The sequence below is a fragment of the Podarcis vaucheri genome (assembly GCF_965113315.1).
Source record: "Podarcis vaucheri genome assembly, chromosome: 15".
NCBI lineage: Eukaryota > Metazoa > Chordata > Lepidosauria > Squamata > Lacertidae > Podarcis > Podarcis vaucheri.
Genome location: NC_138753.1, coordinates 15,832,238 through 15,857,580, shown reverse-complemented (window position 1 = coordinate 15,857,580; position 25,343 = coordinate 15,832,238). Strand labels below are relative to the sequence as shown.

General features: G+C 46.2%; 2 protein-coding genes across 3 annotated transcripts; both read right to left on the bottom strand.

Moving 5' to 3' along the window:
- Positions 1–643: 643 nt before the first annotated feature.
- SUMF2 (sulfatase modifying factor 2) lies at positions 644–9,732 on the bottom strand. 2 transcript variants are annotated; one of them, XM_082201546.1, is made up of 9 exons: positions 9,544–9,732; positions 8,675–8,816; positions 7,180–7,294; positions 6,772–6,816; positions 6,178–6,328; positions 5,312–5,367; positions 3,418–3,502; positions 2,712–2,880; positions 644–1,810 (listed from the first exon to the last, which is right to left on the bottom strand). In XM_082201546.1, exons 1-9 carry the CDS (start codon positions 9,641–9,643, stop codon positions 1,702–1,704), a joined length of 972 nt encoding a protein of 323 aa, XP_082057672.1. In that variant the 5' UTR covers positions 9,644–9,732; the 3' UTR covers positions 644–1,701. The 2 variants fall into 2 exon arrangements, with proteins under 2 accessions (XP_082057672.1, XP_082057673.1); XM_082201547.1 differs by having other exon boundaries at positions 8,675–8,813.
- Positions 9,733–12,580: 2,848 nt separating this feature from the next.
- Positions 12,581–24,628, bottom strand: CCT6A (chaperonin containing TCP1 subunit 6A). The gene is made up of 14 exons (XM_082201445.1): positions 24,455–24,628; positions 20,848–20,911; positions 20,025–20,159; positions 18,900–19,073; positions 18,446–18,549; positions 17,433–17,543; positions 17,123–17,282; positions 16,908–16,990; positions 15,782–15,878; positions 15,288–15,435; positions 14,783–14,916; positions 14,370–14,472; positions 13,307–13,379; positions 12,581–12,918 (listed from the first exon to the last, which is right to left on the bottom strand). The coding sequence occupies exons 1-14, from the start codon at positions 24,586–24,588 to the stop codon at positions 12,846–12,848; spliced, it is 1,593 nt and encodes a 530-aa protein (XP_082057571.1). The 5' UTR covers positions 24,589–24,628; the 3' UTR covers positions 12,581–12,845.
- Positions 24,629–25,343: the final 715 nt, after the last annotated feature.

Genomic DNA, 25,343 nt, shown 5'->3' with positions numbered 1-25,343 from the left:
CCACTCTTTCAGCCAGCAGAACGCTGCTGCCTCATAATACAGTTTTAAGTCCGGCAGGGCAAAGCCCCCTCTTTCTTTAGCGTCTGTCAATATTTTAAATTTAATTCTGGGTTTTTTGCCCTGCCAGACAAACTTCGAGATATCTTTCTGCCACCTCTTAAAACATTCCATCTTGTCAAGAATCTGCAAGGTCTGAAACAAAAATAACATTCTAGGCAATACGTTCATCTTAATCACTGCAATTCGGCCTACAGAATACCAGATCATAGGGCACAAACAATGGGATTGGGCAGGGGGAGTGGGGGTTGCCTCTTGCTTTCGAGTTCGGCTTCTCGTGTTCCTGAAGGCGTCTGTGCAGCCAGCGTTGGAAACAAGGATGCTGGACCAGGAGGGAGGCATTTGCATCCTCTGGTTGGCCTGCCATGGACTCTGGAACTCAACTGCTGCTTCATGTCTGTATTGCGATGCCCAGTGGCAAAGTGAGTCTCCAGCAAGCCTTAGAAAAGGTGCTGATGAACCACAACTCCCATCAGCCCTAGCAAGCACAGCCAATGGTCAGGGCTGATGGGAGTTGTAGTTCAGCAACATCTGGAAGGCTAGGGATGTCCCCCGCACTTCCTGCTATGTATAGCATCAGCCCAGCTCAGGGGTGTGAAATATTTATTATGACTATTTATTACATCTGCACACACGGAAGGGAATGGATTGGTTTTCTAGGGGAGGGATTGATTTAAGAATGAATAAATGTGCTTTATTTATTGGATGTGGACTTTTGTTCATTGCACAGCGACATCTTGCTTCCTCGAATCACTTAGCGACGTCTACAGGATTCTTCACATAGCAGGGGGTTTGACTAGAGGACCATTTGGTCTCCTTCCACCTCTAGAATCCTATGATAAAACAGGCGCCTCTGTGCGCTTCCAAGTTATAATCCGTTTATTCTGCAGTGTTCTGCAGCTCAGCCTCCCACAAGCTGGTACCCTCTGGATGTGGCTGGACTCGAACTCCCATCAACCTCTCTGGAACATCTGCAGGGAAGGGTGACTCAGATGATGAAGGGTCTGGAAGCCAAGCCTTTTACGGGGAGCGGCTGAGGGTGCTGGGCCTGTTAAGCCTGGAGAGGTGAAACAAGACCCCTCTTCCAATTTCTGAAGGGCTGCCACATGGAAGATGGAGCCAGCTTATTTCCTGCTGCTCCAGAGGGTCAGACCTGAAACAATGGATTCAAGTGGCAGGGAAGGAGATTCCAACTAAACATTACAAAGAAACTTCTGACAGGAAGAACAGTTGGACAGAGGAACAGGCTCCCTTGGAAGGTAGTGGACTCTCCTTGGTGGGAGGTTTTTATAGAAAGGTTGGGTGGCCTTCCGTTGGTTACAGCAAGGCTCGATCCCCATATGGGACAACTGCATATTCCTACATTGCAGGCGGTTGGACTAGATGACCCTCAGAGTCCTTTCCAACTCTATGATTCTGATATAGAGCTGTAATTCCTGCATTGCAGAAGGTTGACCCTGAGGGTCTGACCACATATGAAAGATACCAGGTTGGGGAAGACACCTTTGCCTCAAACTTGCAGCATCACCAATTCAGCCCTTCCTAAACCTCCTTTTACAAGAGGCTCCTCCCCAGAACCAAAGCGGGGATCCGGTCTCTCCACTGGAGAAAAGGTCTCTTCCTTCCTTTGGGGAGGAAGCCCCTTCAGAGCTCTGCTTTTTCGCTCCCAGTTGCTGGGGGCGTCTGCTTGGCAAGGCTGGCAGCACACCGGAAGCTCAGGTTGTCCGAGGCCGAGTCTGGAGTGTTCCCCATCCTAAGGAGCGAAAGGGGGAAAGGTTAGTTCCCAAGAAGCTGCTTCATATGGAGTCAGCCCACCAGCCCACCTCAGTATTGTTGGCACTTACTGGCAGCAGGGAGTCTTTTCTCAGCACTACTTAGAGAGGCTGCTGGGACCTTCTGTATGCTAGGCAGCTGCCCTGCCCTGAGCTCACAGCCCTTCCTCTGAAGGTCTCTCTTCTTCATGAACCTAAATCAAGGGCTCTACACGAGGATCGGACAAATTCATAGGAATGTAAGACGCTGCCATCAACAGAATCAAACCATCAGATGTATCTAGCTCAGTACGGTCTACACTGACTGGCAGCAGCGCTCCAGTGCTGCAACCCCAAAGTGCTTCATCCCTGTTAGAATCAGTGCTATTTTACTCAGAAGTAAGCCCCGCTGACTGCAATATGGACTACAGTGGTACCTCGGGTTACATATGCTTCAGGTTACATACGCTTCAGGTTACAGACTCTGCTGACCCAGAAATATTACCTCGGGTTAAGAGCTTTGCTTCAGGATGAGAACAGAAATCGTGCTCCGGCGGTGCAGCGGCAGCGGGAGGCCCCATTAGCTAAAATGGTGCTTCAGGTTAAGAACAGTTTCAGGTTAAGAATGGACCTCTGGAACAAATTAAGTACTTAACCTGAGGCACCACTGTACTGTCCAGTGAGTGTGAGAAATATCGCCTGCGTGTGTTTTTTAAAAGCCATTCCCACAAAACCAAAATTTCAGAGATTTAAATTGTGAAGTCTCAGTTACAACTGTCAGATTCAGAAAACGGGAGTCCGTTTTGGACAGTTGAGATGTTGTTTTCAAAATGAGTGCTAAATATTAGTGGGTGGAGCAGGTGGGTGGGGTGATGCTAATGAGGAGCCCAAGGGCCAACCTACCTTGTCGTCAGCTGAGCCTTGTGATTGGCTGATCCATCCACCGTGTCAATCCAAGAGGCTCCCCGCAGAACACGCATCCCCTGAGCCGAGTGGCGGACCCTGGTAGGCCCCTCTGGACTATACTCTGAGTCTGTCCATTCCCAGGTATTTCCTAACAGGTCATATAACCCTGGGATACAGAGCAACAGCAGTTGGTTAGGCTACTTGCTTTCCTCCCCCACTGGAGAGGAAAATGCACTCTGCACATGTTCAGGAACCAAAACTACTGTAGCTCATTGGCCAGGGCTTTTCAAGTGGGTGGGATGGCTAAAGGAAGATTTGAACAAAGTCCTGGTAACAGAGTATGGAATCACAAAAGCATAGAGTTGGAAGGCCATTTCGTCCAACAGCCCCTGCAATGCAAGAATCCTTTGCCCAATGTGGGGCTTGAACCCACATCCCTGACCTTAAGAGCCTCACGCTCCACTGACTGAGCAATCCCAGGAAACTTTGTGGAGTCTAGAAGGAGGAGTTGCCAGTGTGGCATAGTGGTTAGAGTGTCAAGACTAGGATTTAGGAGACCAGGGTTCCAATCCCTCCCAGCCATCATGAAGATAACTGGGCCAGTCAGGGATAACTAGGGATAAAATGGGAGGGGGAGAACCATGTGACCAGCTCCTTGGAAGAAAAAGTGGGATATCAATGCAATAAAATAAACTTTCCTTACCGTAGTTGTTCTGAGGAGGAAATGCAGCCACTGGGGAGACCCCATGGTAGCCATCTTCGGCTGTGTCGACAGCAGGAAAATCGCCCTGTGGGGAAAGAGGGAAGGAGCACCCACTCAATATTTGTGTGTGCATTGCACAGCTGGAGTCACAAGCCCCCAAAGGACACCCCAGGGCATAAGCTGATTCAGTTGTAACTAAGGGCAGCAAAACATGAAAACTGGCCTTGAAAAAACACTCTGGATTGCGTCCATTAAGAAGCTGCAGAAATCTGGTAATCCTTTCAGGCTAATGTCTCTGATATGTTAGGATACCATATACCCTGGGAACCTAAAATATTTCTGCTTGTTTATCCTGTTATTGCAGGAAGTGATCAGAAAATGGTGTTTCAGTGTTATAGCTGCTGCTGAGATTATAACAGCTAGTAATTGGGAGGTGGCAATGACTGATTTAAGCGCATCCAATTGAGGTGTGACCACGCTTGCATCACAGTGACTGGGAAGTGGCCAGAACAGGGGCTTACGTGTGCTCCGTCATTGTGCGGGATGACCTGGAACAGATTGGGGGTTGTCTGCATATCCAAATGGATCAAGAAAAAATTATTTACAGTAACTAGGATTAATTGACTTATTGCAAAAGAATACATATAAACCAGGTTCGTTTGTATTTTTCGTAACGTTTGTAACAACAAGTTCAATGATAACGTCCAACCGTATGCTGCTTTCAACGTGCTGTAATGGTCTTTCTTTATGCTCCTTGTCTTTGGCTTATTTTGTTTACAGTGGTACCTCGGGTTACATACGCTTCAGGTTACAGACGCTTCAGGTTACAGGCTCCGCTAACCCAGAAATAGTACCTCCGGTTAAGAACTTTGCTTCAGGATGAGAACAGAAATCGTGCTCCAGCAGCACGGCGGCAGCAGGAGGCCCCATTAGCTAAAGTGGTGCTTCAGGTTAAGAACAGTTTCAGGTTAAGAACGGACCTCTGGAACGAATTAAGTTCTTAACCCAAGGTACCACTGTATTGATAATAAAAACAGAAGGATCAGAGGTTTACACTAGGCAGGAAATGCTCAGGTGGCTTTCTGAGATGCAGCTGCCAAAACTGCACAGCATATTCCAAGTGTGGTCATGCCACAGAGTTAAAGGCATGTGGGATGCAAGCTTTTTATTTTATTTCATATAGAAAAAAACACCTCAAAGGGGATTACGAAAATGATAAGACAGTAACGTTATTGATAAGCAAAAATAACAGCAATCATTTCAGGCTTTAGAAAAGCTGAAATAACAATAGACTAAAAACAGAATTAACATTTTCATTGGCTTTCTAAACATCTAGGTGAGCTTGTCGAAACAGAAATGTTTTTAGCAGGCACCAAAAAAGAGTCCAGTTAAGGCGTCTGCCTGATGTCAAGAGGCAGGAAGTTCCAAAGTTTGAGTGTGGCTTTGTTGCTTTCCTAAGAATCCCCGGAGGCTGGGGAGATATTGCAGTCACAGAGTCTCCTGTAGAAGGGGCGAGTCTTGACAGCCAGCTGTGGCATAGTGGTTAGAGTGTCAGACTAGGGCCTTAGATAGACCAGGGTTCAAATCCTCACCCTCCATGTTTAGCCATGAACCTTGCTGGGCAACCATTCTGCCTCTCGGCTTAATTTACCTTGCAGGGCTGTTTTGAGGAACAAACGGGGAGAGAACCAGATATGCCACCTAGAGCTCCTTAGAGGAAAGGCAGGATATAAATGTAATAAATAAATAAATAGGAGTCACGACAAAACACAAACGGAAGACTAGTAGGCTGTATGCCAGGTGTTTCCGACTACAACTCTCATCATCTGGGGGCACCAGGTTGGGGGACGGCTGGAACCAAGGTTCCCAAAGCCCTGCTCTCCAGTTTTCCTACCTGCCAGAGGTTCGTACGGTTGGTGAGGAATTTGTTCCCCCAAGGATACAATCTGTCTGGCAAAAAATAGGGAGGGAAAAAGAAAAGGTTATTTTTAAAGCTTGTTTTATCAGTTCCAACATGTTTATATACACAAACACCACCTTCTCTTATCAAACCAGGCGAGCAGGAAAGGGTGATTTTAATCCTATCCTAAAAATGTTAAATTAAAACGACTGATGATGAGGCAGAAGGGGAAAAGCAGCAGCTCAGCCGGAAATCTTACCCACCCCCCGCCCTTATGCCTGAAGAGAGAGAGAGAGAGAGAGAGAGATGGAGAGATGGTCAGAATGGTTTTGCTGCCTTTGGGCTAAACTTAAATTGACTCCCCGATCCTGAATCCTGTTGTGCATGTAGCCTTAGAGTGGCCACACTCCCCACTTTAACCAGAGAACCCCTCACAAATCTGCTGCCACTTGTACTGCTTATGTAGTCCTAGAAGGCCTAATTTTCACATGGATGGAATGGGCGGAAAGTGAGGGTAAAAGGGGTGGCACAGAGAGAGGGGGGGAGAAAGAAAAGGAGGTAGGAGAAAGAGAGAGGGAGGGAGGAAAGGGGAGAAAAAATAGCCCCTGCCCCACTTTATAGGAATCCAGAGCACAAAAACAGCTGCCAGCAATAACAAAATTCTTCTAAACCTCGTTTTTGTCTCCTCCCCGTGCCCTGACAATTTGTCTGAAGCCGTTCAGAGCCAGCTTTGTGCTCAGAGGCTGGTCTCTTTGGATGAGGGTTTCCCCCCAAAAAACTTAGCCTGCTCTCCCCTGCTCTGGATACGCTGACTGGATGAAGCTCCCGCCACCGCGACCCCGGGCCCTTCGCTTACGTACTCTCCAGGCCCCCCCTGGCAGCAAACTCCCACTCCTCCTCGGTCGGCAGCCTCTTCCCTCTCCACGCACAGAAGGCCTGGGCATCGTTCCAGCTCACGTGCAGCACCGGGAAGTCCAGCCTCTCCTTAATGCCAGATCCGGGACCTGCGGGCTGATTGGGGTTACTCTGAGTAGGCCTTGAACCAGACCACAGTATCAGTAAACAACGATGACACAGAGCACTAGCGCAGACCCAGGATGGCGGCCACTACTGACTATCAGAGAAGCTGGTATCCCTGGATCAAGTGCATCAGTTTTGTTGAGTTAATTAAACTAAATAGTCTTAACAGGATTTTTGAGTAAATGTGAAATTAGTTGTAACTGTTTTAAATGTCACCGTGTTATGATCTTCTTTAGCGGGTCATGCAAATTGCTATTCTGAACAATGCTTTTTATAGGGTAGGGGGCACTTTATAGGGTAGGCTCTATGCTGATCTGTGGGCTCCAGCTAATGGCCACTTTTTACTCCCTTTCCTTGGATGTCAACATGGACCATTTCAGTGACATCACTCTTATAGAAGGATGAACATTCCCCTGCCCCTACGTAAGACTCACCTGTCTCCAAAATGCTTTCTCGATAGGAAGCCACCACGGGGCAGACTAAAAGGAGGAAGAAAAGCGTGTTCAAAGCAAAAATCTCACCAGTGCTTATGCAGCCCACCTCCCCCCCCCCCCTTACAATAACTATGTCCCGTTTTAGGGAAAAGGTATTACTAGTGACATCACAGAAGCTTGGCCAATGGCTTGAGAGCAGGGCAAACCATGGGTAGGTAGCATCAAGCTAGCATGGCACAGAAGCTTTAGGATATGACGAGTCTCAGTTTTTGGAAAGACAACATCCAGAATCTTCGGGGGGGGGGGGAGGAAGCATATTGTTTGCAGGAACAGGCCTGTGATGGACATTTACCCCCATGACCTAAGGCCCCACCAGGGACCCCGTTCGTCTCTAGGGCTGTCCCCTACCTCCAGCTTCCGTGTCACTTTCTTCTTCAGCTCTTCGGGGACGAAATCCTCAAAGACAAAGCTCCACCCGTATTGCTCAGCTTCTGTTTTGTATTTCTGGTCTCTCACAAACTCCCTGTTGGTTTTCAAACCAGGAACTTAAGACACAAATCCCTAGATCAGCCTCCCCCAAGCTGGTGCCCTCCAGCTGCTTTGGACAACAACTCCCATCAGCTGGCTTTGATTGACAGTCCAACTTTTCTCATCCAGCACATCTGAACACCTCTCTTGACCCATTTTCTTTTTCTACCTATTTTCCCCCCAACCATAAGCATCCTGGGAGGCTAATGGATGGGAGATCTGAGATAGCAGGATCATAAAAAGAACCTGCTGGATCAGGTCAGTGGCCCATCTAGGCCAGCAACCTGGTCTCACACTGGCCAACCAGATGCCCTTAATGGGAAACCCGCAAGCAGGACCTGAGCCCAGGAGCCCTCTCCCCTCCTGAGGCTTCCAGCAACTGGCATTCAGAAGCATTACTTCCTCCAATCATGGAGACAGACTATGGCCAACACAGCTAGTAGCCACTGGTAGCCCTCTCTTCCTCCATGAATTCATCTAATCCTCTTTAAAAGCCATCCAAGTTGGTGGTCATCAATGCCTCCAGTAGGAGTGAGTTCCACAGTTTAACTATACACTGCATGAAGGACTTTCTTTTATTCGCCCTGAATCTTCTCATATTCACTTTCACTGCATGCCCATGAGTTCTATTGTTACAAGAAAGAGGGAGAAAAGCTTTTCTGTGTCCGCTTTCTCAACCTCATGCATAGTTTTATAAATGTAGAGGAAAGCACCATAATTTTTTTGCCATCAGTTACACTGGTCCTAATCTGAACACTTTCCACTAGACAGTTCTACCTGACAGTTAAACTATATAGAGCATCATATACAGTGGTACCTCAGGTTACAGACGCTTCAGGTTACAGACTCCGCTAACCCAGAAATAGTGCTTCAGGTTAAGAACTTTGCTTCAGGATGAGAACAGAAATCGTGCTCCGGCAGCACAGCGGCAGCAGAAGGCCCCATTAGCTAAAGTGGTGCTTCAAGTTAAGAACAGTTTCAGGTTAAGAACGGACCTCCGGAACGACTTAACCCGAGGTACCACTGTATAGCCAATATTTGAATTTTCTCGATATCTGCTTTGTAGCTCAGCAGCAGAGGATGTGCTTTACATGCAGACGGTCTGAGGTTCAAATCCCTGATGTCTTCAGCAGAGCTGGAAATATCACCCTGTTGCTGCCAGCCAGTGTAGAACAGGCATAGGGAACGAGCTGGCAGTTTAGAAATACTCTTATAAATGAAATAAAAAATAAACTGTATGCAGAACATGTTGAACACTCTGAAGTCCTATTCATATGTCCTATTGAGACAGAAATCATTGCAATTTTGCAACACCACATCCCCACGGACCCAGGAGCACAGCCAGGCTCAAGCAAGCGTGGGATTTATGCCTTACCGGAAGTCTTTGTTGGTGACTGGATATTTGTCCATCAGGAACGGTTTGACTTTCCTGAAGGCTCCGTCTCCTTTTTTACCGTCAAAGAAACCCGCCCCGATTTGGAACACCCCACCAGACAGCCGCACCACACTGTCGTCTGCTGAGAGGAGGGTGTAAATCAACAGGGAGAGAGTGTCAACACACACAAAAATGGTGGTTGCAATTCCTACATTTCTGCCTTTACAGCGGGTTGGACTAGATGACCCACTGGGCCCCTTCCAACGTTACGATTCTATGAAATGATGTCTCTGCAGAAAAAAATATGCCTGAATTATATTAGCATCCACCAACAGGGGACACCATTAAATGTTAGGGCACAAGGGGGAATTGTTCCAGTGCGCCCATTTGCAGTGGTTGGAAACAGGGAAGGGGAAGATGATGGGTATCTAAGTCTGAAATAAGTTTGATGCATCAGTGTCCGTGTGTTCACACCTGCGTTGCACAAGTACACCTGAAGACAGGGACACCCAATGCACCTAACCAGGCTCATTAACCTCAGCGATCCTAATGAAGCCATGTCTGAGCAGCCCCCATTGAGGAAGGTTCAATAAGAATAATTTCTATGCAAGGTTGAAATCTGTTTCATGCATCTTCAATAAGAATAATTTCTGTGCAAGGTTGAAATCCGTTTCATGCATCAGATGCACCATCGATAACAATATTAATAATACTAATTCGCTGCAAGGCTGAAATGCGTTTCATGATACTTCCCCCGGGGGGCAAGCAAGGCATAGGTCTACCGAGGAGGAGAAAGACCAGCCTGGAGAAACTCTCCTGCCTGCGATCCGGAGGAGGAAGTTGAGCGGGCGGGCAGGCGGGAGACTCACCGGGCTGCTGGGAGCTGCTCCCGGCCAGCGCCCAGGCGGAGATCAGGCCCGCCCAAAGCACCCCGAGGCCGCGGCACCCCGACGCCGATCCGGACGCCATGGCAGCCGGAGTGAGAGAGGCGCCCGCCGACTCCTTCCCGCGCCCAGAATTGAGTTGCAGCTGAAGGCAGCAAAGGGAACCGAGGGCAAGGCAAGGAATCGCTTCCGGGGTCAGCCGAGGAAAGAGCACGTGGGAAGCTTTCTTTTCGTTTTCTCTCCCACCCCCACCCCCTAAAAAATAAAACTGCGCTGAATACATGACTCCGCTTCCCTGTTTTGGAAGAATTTAAAAAATAACAATTTATTAACTTTTTATTAACTTTCTTTTTACAATTTTAAATAAACATTTTACAAACTGCAAAAAATATCCAGTGACTTCCCTTCTCTTTCCATGGTTTATTTTACATATTTTCCCTGCATATTTTACTATAACCATTCGAATCAGTGTTCCACTTTTACATCCGCCAAAAAATATTTAGCTAGTCTGTTTCAGCTGTGTATTTTCCATATATTCAATAAATGTTTTTCACTCTTCTTTAAATGTTTGTTCTTCTTGCTGATTCTGTATGTTAAATCTGCAAGTTCTGCATATTATGTCAACTCAAGTTTGGTTGCGACCTCGCTCACTTTCCATTTTAGGGCTAACAAAACACGGACCAGTTGTTGCATACATAAATAACCTGAATTATTAGTGACAATGATTTTTAACAGGTCTCTCTTCCAAATTAATAATAGGTAAATGGATGGGCTATATCAAAAGGCAGCCATTAAGCTATCAAAGCAGTCGTAGAACTTGAGAACTGGACAGGGCCCCCTAGGGCTGTCTATTCTAACCCCCTTGCAATGCAGGAATCGCAGCTAATTTCTTATTAGAAAGCTGGAAAGACTACAATTGAAAATTTCTGTTGTAATATTCATAAAAGTACCATTTGTCTTTATTTATCCTCTGCTTTCTTACTCAGAAGTAAAATATTGTAGCAAAGGCAGCATGGGACACCCACCCACCCAGCGCTGCCTTATGGAATGACACAAGAATTAAAGGTCTCTGCCCCAAGAAGCAAGCTGGACAGATCATGGATACCAGTACAAAAACAAAGCCAGGGGCATGTGAGTAGAGAACATTTACTCAAAAGGAGGGATCCTGGCATTCATTTAGGGCAGGACTGCCTCACCTGCAGCCCTTCAGATGTTGCTCCTAAGGATGGGAAATGGTCCCAGAGCACCTAATCTTATCAACATGTGGAAGGCCACTCCTGCTTTAATTCACATGGTTGCTGGTTGAGGCCTCTTGAAAAGGAGATTGGGCAAACGTGGAAGATTGAGAGGGCCATGTTAGGGTTGCTGCATAAATGGAACCTCCAGCTGCAAATGCAGTCTAGAGCAATCAGTTGCTGAGGAGAGAGAGTAGAGGGTTGCTGCTTTCAAATTCTCCTTTGGGGGTTCCAAGCAGGTTCGGATTACTGGAAAAGCAACCTTCAGACCAGTGGCTCCCAATCTTTTTCAAGTCCCCATTGCTTCAGTTTCATAAACTCATCCCCGGTGCCCCATAGCCTACCCTTTAAAACTGTGGTTTGGGGCGGGGGGCAGCTCAGAGACCAGGGGCCGCAGCAGCAGTTGCCTGGAGGGATCCCAAGGAGAAGGGAGAGGAGAAAAGGCTGAGGGAACACTCCACAAGGGAGGGTGTTCAAAAAAGGGTGAGAGGCTGCCAGCTCTGCAGGCAAAGGGTGGCCTAACTGGGCTCCTGAGCCCCACAGGGGTGCCACAGAAAGAATGCAGGTGGTCAAGGGAGCTGTGGACCCCAAAAGGTTGTAAACCTCACAATCCACCAAGGAAAATAATGCTAACAATTCAACAATTTATTCAAAATGCAATTCAAACTAGTTAAATGAACTTGAGGCAGTGACATCAGCTTTCCATCACCCTCTTAATTCTTAAGGTCCCCCCAGGTAATCCCACCACCAGCTTTGAGAACCACTGGTTTAAAAATCTGCTTTAGAGATCAGTTTCTTTTCTGTGAACCTGTCATGCCCTCTCCCCTTAAGCCGCCTCTCTGGTTTTGGGGTTCTGTTCATCTCTGGGGTTCTTACCACAGCCTGAAAAGAACATTCATCCACTGACATGAGGTAATGGATAACAGCCAAAATCTCTGGCAGGATACTGTAAGGAAAGCTGTCTCCAGCGGGAGGGGAAGCAGGGGCTACATTGTTTGGGGTCTCCTCTTTTTGACTGTTCAGAGCCAACAGCCCCATGCACCTACCCCCTGCCCATTTCATGGGACCCACCTGAGGTTTGTGGATCTGTGTGTATGTATGCGCACACTTTCTCCTATGCCCCACATGGGGCTCTTCTTACTCCTCCAGTGTCAGACTAGAACCCTCAATGTTGTGGGTGCTAGCAGAGGCTGGAGACTCAATTAACTCACTGTTCAAGTAACCTGCCAGGGTGACTGGTGCCCACCTGCCAGATGGGAAAACCACATCAAAGAACTGTAGAGTTGGAAGGGACCCCCCAGCCCCGAGGTTCATCTAGTCCAACCCCCTGCAATGCAGGAATCACAGCTAGCAAATCCCTGACAGATGGCCACCCAACTGGTTTAAAAATCTCCAATGGAGAAGTTTGCCGCTTTCCAAGGTAGCCCATTCCATGTCAAAGGTGGTGAGATACATTAAGAATAACCTTTCACCAGGCTCATTTCCCCATGGAGCAAGATGGACAAGCATCAGAGAACAAGATTCACCTCTGCAATTGTCTTGGAAACCCCTTCCTCACCAGCTAAAAATATGAACAAGACCTGAGAAAACACCCTCCTTGCTAATGGAGCCAGAAATCAACCTGGAAGGAGGGTGATGGCGGGGGGGGGGGAGAGAGAGAGAGACACCTGCCAGAGAGTTTAACTCTTAATCTCCTGCCAACAACACAGAGAGGAAGCCAGGAACAGCTACTGAGAGCAAGAGACGAAAGAACAGACTGGCATAAATTGACATTGCTACAGTCGAAGCAGAGAGCAGAACTGTTTATTGGGTAGAAAGACAGTAACTTCAGATGTATTAAGTCAGTCAGTGCATGTAAAAAATAAATAGTAACAGAAGCTAACAATTTTCATCTGTGAGTGGCCAGAATTTCCCAAAGGCAGAGCTCCAATTCCTCGTGCTGGCCTGAAAATCCACCTAAATTGTGCAGGGAGGGATACAGGGGGACATCTTGAACTCGTTCCAGGGGCTGCTTGTAAGAGACACACTCTGCCCTCAAGCCAGCTTTTCAGCTCAGCCTTTGAGAGAAGACATCCCGGCACGCATAATTTCATCAACCAAGAGAATGTTGCTTGCAATGACGGTGCTAGAAGAGAAAACGGGGGGGGGGGGGGGAGGGAGAAGAAAGATTTCATTGATTGTGGAATGCAATCAACATCCTGCCTTCCTCCTTCGTATTAGTTCCCATACAGCCTTCTGGATATGTATGCTTCATATTTGCCATCTCACAAAAACCCCTGAAAGCCCAATCATTTGTTTACCCATCCTCTGCCAACCAGGTTCCCCTCTAGCTGTTTTGGACTACAGGCAAAGTCTAGAGCAAAACCATCCCAGCCTGATGAAAAGGAAGCATTACTAAAAGCAACTGGACTTGACTGCCCAACGGATCTGTGAAGGACTGCAAGCCAAGCCCTTTAAAAGCCAAGCGTTTCTTCATTTAACTGCCAACTTCTGCTAGCTGAAAAAACATTTACCTTGAATGAAGAAGCTGCTTTTTAACATTGTAATTATCCCAAACTCCAGCCGCTGCCGCCAACATTGGCTCACCTGGAAAACACAAGAAAGAAATGTTTAAAAGGTAACAGCGATGATGTAGCTGATTGACATACTTCAAATAGTAATGGAGACTGAACAAATTTATTCACAGGCTCGTGTGTGCTTTAGGCTGTGAAGCCTAGGTTGAATTCTGCCTTGAGCACACAAAACCTGAAGTGAAGCCTAGAGAAGCCAAATGATGACCTACATCTTATTCCAAGAGAGGTGGGGGGAGGCAACAGTGGGCTTTTATAGGCAGCTACCTTACACCAAAGAACTTCTACCATTGGCCCACCTGGTTCAGAACTGTAACCACCCTAATTAGCTGATCTACAGTCCCTTCAGCCGTTCTTAGGACTCCTATGAGCCCAAACAGCCACCGCTCAGAGATGTTGGGGAGCGCTAGTCCAAAACCATGGAGCTGGGGAGGAGTAAGCAACTTTTGCTCTACACAGGTTGGCAGCGGCTCTCCTTGGCTTCATATAGAGGCCTTTCCCAATCCTACCTGGAGATGGTGGGGACTAGATCTGGGATTGGACATTTGCCATAGTTCTCAATGCCCAGGTTTTCTATAGTTTAGAATTTACTCTGTTCTTTGGAGGTCGGACAGTCAAGAACACCTCACAGAGACCAGTTGGACTTTATTTTTTTTTAAAAAAAACCCCAACCCATTTCATGCCTACATAAAGGAAGAGCTGACCCCCAACCAGTTCATACATACAACTAACCCCATCTCAGGGGTTTCCACAGAGGTAAGCATGTCAAATGAACCGGTTTGGACCGAGCTGGAATTCTGAACAGCTCTCCAGAGGCTGGGTTCTGGGTTAGTAACTTAAATAGTTACTCAGAGCCACACAAAGAATACTTTAAAGTCAAATAAGCAGTTTGGGTGGCTCCACTTCCACCAAGTTTGAAATCCAGAAGCGCTTCGAACAATACATCAGGGTCCCAGCCCTTCTTGAGATCAAGCCAACCTCCATTTTACTGCACTTTTCCCCTTACCGGAGTTGAGGTCCACACCAGTCAGCTGCCCGGACTCTGCGTACTCAGCCTGAACTTTCACAAGCGTTTCTTGTGGATCATAGCCAGAGTTCTGAGCAAGTACCTGAGAAAGAATCACAACACAAAGAAAATTCAGGTTTCTCCCCACAACTGCCAACATTCATGACACATGTCATTTCAGATTTCGATCTGTCCTCATCTTCCTTTTAACCTGCCCTTCCAGCTGCATTCTCTTCCCTCTGCAACTGAAGCACCTTTGGGAGATTTTATTGATCGTTCTCCCCTTAACCCAGCCTTTGCCAGCCTGGTGCAATTCCAGATACAACTTCCATCAGCCCAGCTGCCTTAACCACTGGGTAGAAAGCTAAGTAAATTTAACATCTTAAATTGATTTATTTCCCCATCAAGCAGACCTTTGGAATGATAAGCAGAGCATCAGCAAAAGCTTGGACTCCCAGCTGGGCTCTTCCTTTCACACTGGGCTTATGCTTCACGAGGGCATCAGCTATAGCCACCTCCACGGCTCCGGCACCCGGGACCACACACCCTGCAAAAAGGACAATGTGACACAGCATTTAAACACCACATTGCCTTTGAATTCAAGGCAACATGTACATCCTTATGACTATTATGTTTGTTCCTTTCAATTGTAACATTCTGCTGCCCATTGTTTTACAAAGGGTTGCACAGGACTGTTCAAATTACATATTTTGGACTCTCTCTTATATTATTTACAATACAGAATTCATATTCTTATTTCCACACCAATTGGGGCCTTTTGTGGGGGCCCCTCCCCCCTTAGGTATTGAACCACCACCACCATTGCTAGAGAAGATGTAGCAAAATCAAAGTTTCCCCTTTTAACCCACCATGCCCTGCCCATCAAAGCCTTATTAAGTGCTTCTAATACCCACTCACCATCCTCAATGGCATTTTTGACAGCACGTAATCCATCCCGGACGGCATCCTTGATTTGTGTCAGCGTGTGCTTATTCGGCCCCTTGATCAACAGCGTCACAGAACGAGGGTTGTCGCACTTTTCAATGAATGTGAACTTCTCCTCACCCTGGGGCCAAGAAGAAGAGGGAATGAATTATTTGAGTGTTATAAATGCCACAACAATCTACCAGGCTCCAGCAAAGGCACCCCACTGACTATACTACCCAAGATGCTTTTATTTATTTTTAATGCAGTGGTCCAAGTTGTATTTTCCAATTAACTGAGCAACAAAACAAAATTGTGTAGTACTACTTGGGGGGGGGGGATCTTACCACCATTTGGCAAAACTTAAACAGGTACTGAAGCCTTCACTGATCCAGAAGGCATTAGAAGACTTCATTTGGGAGTTTCCCAATTTGCAACACTTGCCACAGAAACAAAACTGTTGCCAGGAAGGGGAAGGTGACACATACCAGTGTGTATTCGTAGACGAGTCCTGCATGTCCCAGGCAGTCCACAGAAAGGTCTTCCACAGAATTCATAGCAACGCCTCCACAAGCAAGAGTCAACCTTAGGAGGTGGGAAAAAGCCATGTTTCAGCATTTAAGGTCGCGTGGTTGAACCTAACCAATAACACTGGTTGACTGGCTTCTTGAAAGCTGCCTGCACTATCCCGGAGGTGGTGTTGGACTCCAACCCCCACCATCCCTGACCACTGGGCCATCCCTGATGTGAGCTGCAGCACAAAATCATCTAGAGGGCACTAGGTACCCATTCCTACTAAAGAATAAATTCAGCTTGGCTAAACACAACTAACTGGAGTCAGCAGTGCTAAGTTATATTGGAAGCAAAGATTCACTGAAACCAGTGCTGATGGGTCTTCCAATTGCACTTAGAATCATGGCACAAGAGAAGTCTACCCTCCTTCCAGAGCTGCTGTGCATCACTCCAGCACAAGGAGTATCCCTTTTCGCAATTGTCTTATGGCAGTTCCATCAGGCCTTCTCTCCCCCTGACCAGAGACCAGCTCAGCAGCAGCCAGGACAGCTGGCTCCATGTGGGAGAAGTGGGCCCTTTCCACCAACTCTGCCCAAGACCAGCTCTCTCAGGCTCTTCCTCAATTGTTTCCAGAACAGCCGATCACTGTAAGAACTACTACATGCTCAGATCTGCACTGCTTGCTGATTTGCCACCAGGCCAGGTTCTATGAGTAGACACAGCCATCAATAATTTGGGACCAATCTACTTGTAAGATTGCCTTTCTCATATATGCCCTCTTGAACTGGCACTGCTACAGGTGCCCCAAAATATCCATTCCACATTTCTAACTTCCTGATTGTTGACATCCAGCAGGTGCCTGCACTGTGTGGTTTTTTTGGCACCTGCTAAAAACATTTTTATTTACACAAGCCTTACCAAATATATAGAATACTGTTTTTTTATTTTTGATTGTTTCGTTTTTACAAAAAAAAAAATCTTATTGTTTTATTCTTTTTGTAAACTGCTTTGAGATCTTGCACAATCAAGTAGCAGATAAATCTTATGAACTTTATAAAACTGGTGCCCAAGATGTTTCCTCCCACCCTTCCAGAAACTGACCTCTCCATGTTCCTTCGTTTTGCTCGGCGCAAAGCGACGATTCCTTCTTTTGCAAGAGCATCTAGGGAAAAAGGGTCAATCCCCTGAAAAAATAGAAATTAATATTATTTTGAAATGTTACAGATTGTAGTTTGAAAGACAACTAATGCAATGAGAGGTCTATTCTTAGAAAACTGTCCCAATCAATTCTGAGCTCCTCACTCCAACTATCTCACCTTTTGGTTGATTACTACAAAACCTTTATTTGTCTCTCCAACCACAGTTCTTTTCAAGTCTATTATTTTCTTCACTCTATCTTCAATGAACTTCCGTTCCGCTTTAACTAGCTTCTCTCTTTCTTCTGCGCTTTTATAGAAAAATCCAGAATTCACCTCTCTGGGAACAGAAAAAACATGATTGGAAACTCACCACAGTAAGCACATAGGTGGAAGCACACTCAGGAGATACCAAAAATCTCCTCCCATGAATGTGAAGACCAGACCAGCCTACAGCCAATTAAGCCTGCCACTCTCAATGCATACGTACGTTTTTTCATATTCTAGTGATACATTGCAAGTGAGAATGTAAGCATCTTCAGCTCTCTTCTTCATGTCTGGATGGCGAGCGCCGTGATCCAAGACAAGTCCCCTGATCAGCCTGTTAAGAAGCAGTTTTTATTTTATTTCACGTATTACGGTATTTTATTGAGAATTTTGTCCTAGGTTAATTAATTTGATATTTAATTCTGCTGGTCTAAGGAAAAGTCATATTACAAAGGAAACTCCCCTCCCCTCCAATATCATCTTTCTTTCTTTTAATTGAATATTTCCAATCCCAGAGCGGGGAAACACAGAATAAAAATAAACAGAGGAGAACAATACACACTAACTACAAAATAATTTAAATATGACCAATAAACAGCTAGACAACTCTATTGTAAACAAGCAAAACTACAGCAACAACAACTAGTATTTCCAATTTAACCAAATACCTAGGTAGGAACAAAGACTTTGGATCCCTTCCAACTCTGTGTTTGAATCATCAAATCATAAACTGATTAAAACAAACTTTGTGTCTTGTTTATTCTATGCACAGCCACCTGCTTTCTACTACCACCCTGACTCCTAATACGTGGCAAACAATTTAGACCTGTATCCATTCCAGACTTGGGCAGGCTACCAAATATGCAGCATACCGCTAGGAGTGTCCACAGCAGGAACTTTCATTTTGCATGGTGTCTGACTCCATTGGCCACTGTCAAAGCCAACACAGAATTCATCCATGCCCTTAAGCTTACGCCAGTTTGACTCTCACAGCTCAGAACCTCTAACTGAGACCATTTGGAGAATGGCATCCATTGCACAGACAAAGAGGAGGCTGCTAGCCACGGCATAAATGCATTCTGTCTCTTTGCCACATGGAAAGAGTTAAGCACGTTGCCATCTCCTCAGCAGCAGAAAATGCAACACAGTGGCAGCTGTGTGATTTCCAGTAGGAAGGCAGTGGAAGAAGAAATGTAAAGAACGATTTAAAGAACAGACCCCTTCCATTGTACCTACGCTGTGTCTGTTTCAGATTTGTGCTTCATCTCCATTATCTCCACCATGTACAGGTCTATTGGTTCTTCTGGTTTTCTGATGGCCAAAATGGCATCTACGACGGCCTGGAAAGAGAAAAAGCAGCCCCCATCAAAGGCCACTCCAAGACCTAGCAAGCCTCTCCCCAAATATCTACCCTCTGCTGATGCAGCGGGAGCTGGCGGCCATAAGACTAGGAGGAAGGCCAGAACACCAATGGTAGGTGGAGCCAGAGGCAATGAGGCAGAGCCACCTCCTGATTGGTTGCAGGTAAGAAGGTCAGCAGGTGTGGCCAGGCTGAGTAGAGGCTGGTGGGGCAACCCCCCCTTCACCCTAAAGGACCAGCCTCCACTGCTGCTCTCCTTCTAATCAAAACATGAAAGCTCACCTCTTTTTCTCCTGAAGCGGAAAACTAAGAGGGCTCTTGAATGCTCACCTCTGTAAGGATATCGGCAAGCTCAGCATGGACCTTTGTGCGGAGGGAGGTCCGGGCCACGTCCAGGAGAGTCTCCCGGTCCATTTCCTTGACCACTTTGACTTGCTCCAAGACCTGGAGGGCTTTTTCCTTGGCAGCTTCAAACCCTTCCGTGACTATTCGAGGGTGCAAACCCTAACATCAAAGCAAGCAATTAAAAAAATTCTGCACACTTCTACCACCCTCTTAATATTTTCAGTCATGTGCTATTGGGCAAAGCAGGGGGGGGGGAGCATCAACCATACTGGAATCTCACAACGTAACAGATCCACAAGATCATTTAAAAACGGATTGAATGGAGTAGGGACAAGAACATACATCCTTTCCTAACTCCCCAGGTAATGAGTATATCCTTATAAGCCTTAATACGGCAAAGAAGCCTTCCACAAGAGCACCATCCAATTTCTGCCATAACTTGACCCTGGAGATCAGATTCAAAACCTGCCTTTAAATCTGTGAAGGCAATAAAAAGTTTCCCCTGCAAGAATCTTGTCAATTTTTCATCAAGGAATAAGTCTGCTCCCAAGGATCAACTGTCCTGTCCTTTTGAATACATTTGAAAGGAAATATGTTCCTTGCAATGCAGAGGGTAAAGCACAGGTTACTCTAGCACAGAGTTATGCCAAGGGAACTACAGAGCTCACTTGGGTGTTCACCGTGCAATGGGATTTGAAGGCTCCATAAATTTTCACACAGACAACTGTTGATTACACCACAAAGAAGCAGATGTATGAAGAAAGCAGCCTCCCCCAAACTGCTGCCCTTCAGCTGTTTCGGACTACAACTCCCATCGGCCCCTGGTCTAAAGAAACATAGAAGTCCAGCTCTGCGGTAAAGATGCCAGACAGATGAGCTCCACCCCTTCAAAAAATATATATTCTAGTGTCAGAGACTACAGCAGAAATTCCTCCTGTATCATCCATTTCATCTTTATCCAAAGGCTTGTGTCATCATCACTAAAACGATGAAACCTCACAAGTGAATTTATTTAATCTGAAAATAAAGCGTAGCCCAGCACCTAAAAAGAAACCCAAAACAAAACAAACAGCATAGGGCAAATAAAAAAGTAAGAAAGCTGCCACACACCTCTGAAATGTAGAGATCTGCCTGCTTGAGCAATTCCCCAATGATGAGAACATTGGAAGTGGTCCCGTCGCCAGTGATGTCATCCTGCGCTGTTGCTACTTTGGCAATCAAAGAGGCCGTCGGGTGCTGGATTTGCTGCGAGATACAAGGGGAACAATAACCAAAAGAGTTATCCCTCATCAGTGTGCTTTCCCATCAGCCCAACACTGAGCCTTGCATACGTATTTTCAGCATCTTATGCCACGATCCAAACCAGAGAAGGAACCGGGCTTTGATGGTGAACAGACACTTCAAAACTGCATGTTAATTTTCATATATTTTGAGGTAAACAAAGATATATCCCAATGCAACCATGTGAAACAGTTGAAAGAGGAAAATGAATGAAAGCTATGTTCCAAAGAATAAAAAAGACACACCCTAAGAGTGATCCTTCAAAAAGATCTGCCCTTCCCTAATCTGGAGGACCCTTCCAGTTATTGTTGGGATCCCCATCATCATCCCCAAATGTTGACAGTGGTGGCTGATGGGAGGCAGAGCTCAGCAGCAACTGAAAGGCTGGACTAGACATCTGGGGTTGTACCCAACTAAAGTCATATGCAATTAAGTTACTGATATCAATGGATCTAAGATTATCAATTTAAATGGGTGCACTCTGACTTAATTGGATACACCTCATGGTTTTAAGGTTGCCTATAATCTTCCAAGTTATGATGGGCAGTTATGTTCAACCTGCTGCCAATTCTTCATGCCTACAGTTACCACCACAAACCTCCAGATTATGCCAATGGCATCTTAGTGGACTCCAGGGGAGAGAAGAACTCACCATCTCGTGAAGCAAGACGTTGCCATCTTTGGTAAGTTTGATATCTCCAGCACCAGACACAAGCCTGTGTGGGGACAGAGCACAGCCATCAACCCTCTGCTCCCAGCCTCCTCTTGCTGAGGACAGGAGGTGATTATAGCAGAGTCATCCCTGCTGCAGCCAGCATATGCAAAATGATTCATTTTTTAGGTAAAGGGATCATGCCACAACCAGATACTAGTCCTTCTTTTGGGAAGGATGAGGAGCAATGTTGGAGCTGCTTCTAAGCACCTCTGCCTGCCCACTTGTGAAAGGCCAGGTGGGTCCTTGTAGCTGCGTACAAGATGAACCCTGCTGGTTCAGACCAAAGGCCTATCTAGGACCAGCATTCTGTTCAAACCATGGCTAACCAAATGCCTCTGACAAGCCTGAAAGCAGGATATAAATACAAACAGCCTCTCCCACTCATGATGCCCTAGCAATTGGTATTCAGAGGCATAGTACACCAATACTGGAGGTAATATGCAACCACGGACAGGCTTATCCTCTATTTTGGGAAAGGCTAGCCAAAAATTGCTGCCCTCCACTCAGTACATAAGAAGCTGTCTTATACCAAGTCAGGACATTTCTCCATCTAGCTCAATTGTTGACGCTTACTGACAGCACCTCTCCAGTTTCAGACGGGGATCTGCTCCCCCCTGCCCCACCCAAGATCCATCAACCAGACCCTGCTGCAAAAGACATACATTTAGAATTAAGTAACTAGAAGACTAAGATTTTATTTGGAAGCCAAAACTGAACTCAGACCTTTTATACAAAAACCCACTCCAGGACACCCCCATCCAGTATAATTTAGGCACAAGGGGGTGGGTAGTTTATTGCCTATTGGTAGAATTTGGAGTCAGAAATGTGTTTGTCTACTGCAAGCTGCCCAGGCAGCTAGCAGTAAGTATACTGCAAGTTGCTCAGAGATAAACTTTATGCCCATCCCTGTTGTGTGTGTGTGTGTGTGTGTGTGTATATATATATATATATGGAGGTTTTGGTGTCTTCGGGTGTCTTCCCGTGTAAGAGTCGGGGTGTCTGTGCGACGTTTCGACGAGGTCTCACTCGTCATCTTCAGGCTGGTGCTTTCGGCTTCTTGTTACTGGAACAGAGCAGAGTCTGGTGTTTGAGTTCTTATAAATACTGTTGAGGGGTGTGGTGTATAGCCTCCAACGTTCTGGGCAAAGAGGAAGTTCCTAGATTAGTGTGCCTTTTCTTCTTTTGTTCCTTAATTACTTGAGGGATATCTTGGGTGATTTCATGAGTGATATTCAGAATATCACTGGGTGGGTCATTAAGTGTAGATTAGTTGCTAAAGCTTTCGTGTCTTGACCTCTTGAGCTTGTGAAGAGTTTTTCTGAGAAGATGGCTGTGCTGCATTTAGTTGTGCTCTGGCTTGGCTTCGTGTATAGGGGCGAGCTATGGTTTTGTGCCTTGTGCCAGCCAGATCTGTGTAGGGATTGCAGGGGGGTGCAGCATCCGGAGGTGCCACTATAGTTTGGCTACTGGATGGAGTCTGTAATATGTCTGTGGAGAGGGTCTGGGTTTGGGTCTGGTGTGGTTGATTGGTGACGGCGTTCTGTGTGCCTCTGGTTCTGGTGTCGGTTTTTGTGGGGAGGGCTAATTTCCAGATGTCTGGCAGGCGGGACGTGTCGTCACGCTTGTTCATGTTGTGAGGGTGTTTCTCTATCTCGATGGCTTCCATGATTATTCTCTTGTGGTGATGTTCCATGTTAAAGAGCAATTTGGAATCTGCAAAATTAATTTCATGTCCTGTTTCTTTCATGTGTTGGAAAAGAGAGGAAGTTTTTTCTTCTTTTTTGACGGCATTCTTGTGTTCTGCGATACGTGCATTTATTCGTCTGTTTGTTTGTCCAATGTACGTGGCTGGGCAGACTTTGCAGGGTATTTCATAGACCCCTTGGTTTTCCAGCTGGATTTTGTCTTTTGGGTTTCTGAGGATATTGGCTATTTTTTGGTTGGTGCAGAAGGCTGTTTTGATATTGTGTTTATGGAGGATTTTGCTGATTTTGTCTGTAGTGCCCTTGATATAAGGAAGGAGGGCCATGCCATTGTTTTCTTCTGTGTCTTGGTTTTTGGGGGGTGTTTCTTTTTGGATTAGCTTCGTAACCCTGTTTTTCTGGTATCCATTGGCGATTAACACATTTGAGAGATTCTGTAACTCAAGTAATCCCTCAAGTAATTAAGGAACAAAAGAAGAAAAGGCACACTAATCTAGGAACTTCCTCTTTGCCCAGAACGTTGGAGGCTATACACCACACCCCTCAACAGTATTTATAGGAACTCAAACACCAGACTCTGCTCTGTTCCAGTAACAAGAAGCCGAAAGCACCAGCCTGAAGATGACGAGTGAGACCTCGTCGAAACGTCGCACAGACACCCCGACTCTTACACGGGAAGACACCCGAAGACACCAAAACCTGCATTCCTGTACCCGTGAAAATCTACGAAAGCATATATATATATATATATATATACATACACACACACACTCACACACACATTCACATACATATACACAAATGAAAACAAACAGGCCCAGGTTCCTTTCCTGATTTTCTTTGCAGCTGCTTTGCCTCACCAAACAACAGATGACTCCAGTACTCTTAGGAGTTGTGCAAGAGAGGGAACTCTTGACACATTTGAATGATCATCACATATGGTCAAGTCATACTATGGATGCCTCAAGCCCACTGCTGTCTCATCCAAATGGCAGCAGCTCACGAAGAATAGATTTGTAATTGTGAATGGAAGTCCAAGATGAGATAAGTCTGTGGTACCAAAACAAATTATTTGGCTGAGCACATGCTCAGATACACCCTGCTCCTTAACTCTAGGTGTGCAGCTCAGCCTGCACCATCATTTTGTTCTGGCTCTATAGCTTGAGGATCTCAATGCTAGATAGTAAAAATCTTAAGCAAATCCATCAAGCCTGAAAGCCTATCCACCGCTGCTGTGGGCAATAGAGAGCCTGGTAGGCTAATGGCCTGACTCTGCTTCACCTCATACCCCCAGGGTAGTGGCAGATGCCATAGTATTACAGTTCAACATTTCTAGGGGGGGGGGGAGAGATTAGGAATCAATCAATAACGATAGCATTAATGACGAGTTGGACAATGGGAACCCAGCCAGATGGGCGGGGCATAAATAATAAATTACTATATATTATTACTCATTTTCCTCCAGAGCAGACCCACTAAAATTAATGGCCTACACTAGTTGTTCCATTATTATTATTATTAATTACTCGGTCTTCACCCGAAGGTTCCTCTGGGCGGTTACAACACTAAAGCATAGTATTTAAATCATCTTAATTCCAATGGGTCTACTATGAGCAGGGCTAACCAAATCATTGTGCACATGCACACGCTGGTCTAGAGTCCCTAGCCGGCTCGGGGTTCACTGGCACCCTCTGCGCACGCGCCATTTCCGCCCTCGAGCGCCACGCGGGTGGGCTGAGATCGACGTGGCCACGCCCATCCCGGCATCCACGCTCCTTCCCCTCCCCCTCCCGCGCGCCCACCGGCCTCCCCCATCCCCCCAATTCTTCCCCTCTCCTCACATCTTCATGGTTCCTTTAGGGCCGAGGTTGGTCCTGAGCACGTCCTGCAGGCCCCGCGCCGCGCTGATGTTGACGGCCAGAGCCGCCTGGGCCCTCGCCACCTCGGCCTTGGGGTTCAGCGCCTTCACCGCCATGTCGGCCGCCCGCCTCGAGGAAAAGGAAAGGGAGTGATAAGAGAAAGGGGCGTCCCCGCGCATGCGCAGGCGCCGACAGGGCGGGGGTTGTGGCGTCCTAGCCCCTTCTAGAATACTCCGCCGTTTCGGGGGCCCGCCTCTCAGCTCCCATTGGTCCGGCGTACCCGTCGCTCAGGAGGAAGCCGCCTCCGGCGCAAACGGTGGCGGCCTGGATGGCAGTTAGAGACGGTTGCTATGCAAAATCGTGGCAGGCCTCGGCCCCGGCGTTGGCAAACTAGGCCATGAATATGCATAAGCGCCTCATGCTATATTCATGATGTCTTACTCTGAGTCAAATTAAGTGTTTCCCTTTAAGGATCTAAATAATTTTATATAAATAATTCATAGCACTAGTATTTATTTTTAACCTATGTTTAGGTTACCTAAACCTCACCTCCTCCTCACCTCCTTCAGTATAGATACAGATAGATATAAAACGCAGTACTGATATACATTTTTTAATGAAATACACAAAAATATGCATAGCATAATGATTTAATATATAGTATCTCATGCTATGTCTATAATTAGTTGGGCATATTACTACATAATATATAAAGTGTTTAATGTATTGGTGTAGCACGTAACACTTTTTAAATCCTACATTGATTAAATACTAGAATTACGGGTTATATGTCTAATTTTATTTATTTGCAATTATTTGTGACCCACTCGTTCTCTGATAAGTAAAAACACAACAAAATACCAAATAATTG